Genomic DNA, 2,850 nt, shown 5'->3' with positions numbered 1-2,850 from the left:
TGTATTTTGATGATTTGTAATTTTACAAAAAAAAAAGTTTTATAATGTGCATAATTTTTACAAAATCTTTTTCTATTAATTCCTCATGTTTTATGTTTTAGGTTTTATGTATGAATGTATACCGATGGCTGGGCTTTTTTGGATGTTAAAAAATGTTTTATTTTAACGGCGAAACTTCTATTAAAAATATAAACTGAGCCAGCTAGAAACTGGAACCTGAAAATTACAAAATGACGTCTCGAATGTTAAAATCTAACCACAATATGGTAAACCGATTCTTCCCTTAACCCACAATGAGCGCACATGATATATTTGTTTTTTATTTTCCGGCGGAAGGTTGGCCTACCTCTTTTGCTGAATTGGCACAAGCAACAAGACATGAATTTTTGGATACTTGTTAACGTTTTGTATAACTAAAAGTCAATATATTTGGGCGGTAAGGAATCCAAGACCGAATATCAAGATTTACTGGGTTAAAGAAAAGGAGTATACTTTCAAGTTCACCAATATGTAAACTATGTGACTGAGGAGAAGACGTATATCACCTATTTACGGGGTGTTCTGTAGCAGCGGTTTTATGGAATAAAGTGAGTTCGTGGTGCAGAGTCTAACCGATTTTTGTTTTTTCTATAAAAGAATTGTTGGAATTTTATAAAATACAGTTTATCGAATAACCAAAAAGAAAATACGTTCAAACCATAATATTGGAGATTTGTTGGAGCATATGAAAAGCAAGGAATGAAGGAATTTTCAATGGCAAGCGAGCGAGTATAGATGGGATCTTTGGGGAAATGCAGGCGAATACTTTCCTATTGATTAAACACAAAGCAAAGCAAACAAATTTGGATTCGAGAAAATGGGTGAATTTTGAGTTTTTAAGTTGAGTTTGTTACTTTTTTATATTTTTATGGTGTTAAGATCCTAATTTTTTGATTCTATAAAGGATAGTGCAATAGGTGGTTGGCTTAGTAACTTACTAACCACTATTGTAATTGCGAATTTTGGGTGATGAATAAAGTTGTTTGCGGTTAAAAAAAAACTAAAAGTCAATAACTATTCTGTTAATTTCCCTTGATAGATTATCTTTGTAATTTTCTCAAAAATTGCACTTCTTAGGTTATTCATCGTATCTGTAAAGAATGATTTGATTTTGAGGTGTTATTTTTAGGCTTTTAGCTAATGTAAAGGGTCAAAGTCAAACAATAAGGGAAACCAAAGAAATACACTTTATTCATATGGAAAGACAACCTAACTAACTATCATGTGAATATAAAATTTGGGTAGATCAACCGATCTTATGTCGTAGAAGTAGGCACGGTGGTCGGAAGGCTATGAAGAACCACCGTCTCAACCGTAAGACCCGGTCCGAACCCGAATAGAACACCCCAGTCTAAACCTTCACCAGTCGTGGTCTTCCCTTCCTCGGTCGACTTCTTCCTCATCTCGTCAAGGATGAATAATACACACGCGCTAGACATGTTACCATATTCACTTAGCACGTGTCTAGTCGCCCTCATCTTTTGTTCTTCGAGCCCAAGCTTGAGCTCAACCTGGTCCAGTATAGCTGGACCACCTGGATGCGCGATCCAAAAGATCGTGTTCCAGTCATCTATACCCAGTGGAGAAAATGCATGTGCAAGGGCTTTCTCTATGTTGTTAGCAATCAACCCAGGAACATCCTTGAGTAAGTGAAACGTCAGCCCTGCCTCCCTTAAGTGTCCATCAATCGCCCCTTCAGACTCAGGCAAAATGGTTTGAGCGGCCGACACCATTTCAAATAACGGCCGCTCTACATCCAAGTCGGGATCTGAACCAACGACGATCGCTGCAGCCCCGTCCCCGAAAAGAGCTTGGCCCACTAGTGAGTCTAGGTGTGACTCACTGGGGCCACGAAACGTGACTGCAGTGATCTCCGAGCAAACAACAAGGACGCGAGCGCCCTTGTTGTTCTCAGCAAGGTCCTTCGCAAGACGAAGGACCGTGCCACCAGCAAAACAACCTTGCTGGTACAACATGAAACGTTGTACCGAAGGTCGAAGCCCAAGGAGCTTGGTGAGCTGGTAGTCAGCTCCAGGCATGTCGACACCGGATGTCGTGCAAAACACAAGGTGCGTGATCTTCGATTTCGGGTATCCCCATTCTTTGATGGCCTTGATGGCTGCTTCTTTTCCAAGCTTTGGGACTTCAACAACCACCACATCTTGACGAGCATCCAATGATGGAGCCATGTACTCGCACATATTAGGGTTTTGTTTTAAAAACTCTTCGGTAACGTGCATGTATCGTTTTCTTATCATTGAGTTATCACCTGCAAATAAACAAAGTTTCTAATTGTACGTATACTCTTTGAGTGTGATATTGAATAATAATATATACAAATTATAAAAAGACCTACAAAGGAATTACGTACACATGCGCTGAAACTTCTGTTTGAGATCAACCATGTGGTCACTCTTGGTGATACGGAAATAGTAGTCAGGATAGTCGGCCTGATAAACACAATGGGACGGAGTGGCGGTGCCGATTGCGAGGATGGTGGCCGGACCTTCGGCTCGTTGGGCTTTTCTGAACGTCCCAACATCGACTCCTGTGAGAGAGGATGCCATCAGTGTCTTTGTTACAAGTATTCACAAATGATATAAGAGCCAAAAGTTTGTGGTGCTTCTATATATAGGGGATCGAGGTGGTAGGTTTTTTTTAAAGGTGTGAATTATTCGCGAATGGTGGGAGATATAGCATACGTTGTTTTGATCGGGTCTGTGCTAGAGAGCCCCCTCGCATAATAGATCGTCAATTTAAACCCCTCAATGAGAAAATCCCTTATCACCGAGACTCGAACTTAAGACGTGA

The 2,850-nt window shown here is 40.2% G+C and overlaps 1 protein-coding gene across 1 annotated transcript; it reads right to left on the bottom strand.

Moving 5' to 3' along the window:
* Positions 1–1,208: 1,208 nt before the first annotated feature.
* Positions 1,209–2,638, bottom strand: LOC110895361 (chalcone synthase). Its single transcript, XM_022142672.2, has 2 exons — positions 2,411–2,638; positions 1,209–2,308 (listed from the first exon to the last, which is right to left on the bottom strand). Exons 1-2 carry the CDS (start codon positions 2,604–2,606, stop codon positions 1,296–1,298), a joined length of 1,209 nt encoding a protein of 402 aa, XP_021998364.1. The 5' UTR covers positions 2,607–2,638; the 3' UTR covers positions 1,209–1,295.
* Positions 2,639–2,850: the final 212 nt, after the last annotated feature.

The sequence above is a fragment of the Helianthus annuus genome, chromosome 12, assembly GCF_002127325.2.
Source record: "Helianthus annuus cultivar XRQ/B chromosome 12, HanXRQr2.0-SUNRISE, whole genome shotgun sequence".
NCBI lineage: Eukaryota > Viridiplantae > Streptophyta > Magnoliopsida > Asterales > Asteraceae > Helianthus > Helianthus annuus.
The sequence above is the reverse complement of the archived record's forward strand: the minus strand, read 5'-3'. Positions and strand labels throughout refer to the sequence as shown.

What these genes read in the sequence shown, in the direction of transcription:
- LOC110895361 (XM_022142672.2), bottom strand. Translation starts at nt 2,606, where the DNA reads ATGGCATCCTCTCTCACAGGAGTCGATGTTGGGACGTTCAGAAAAGCC. An exon ending in ACAGAAGTTTCAGCGCATGT is followed by an intron (nt 2,309 to 2,410) that starts GTACGTAATTCC and finishes GTTTATTTGCAG; the next exon opens with GTGATAACTCAATGATAAGA.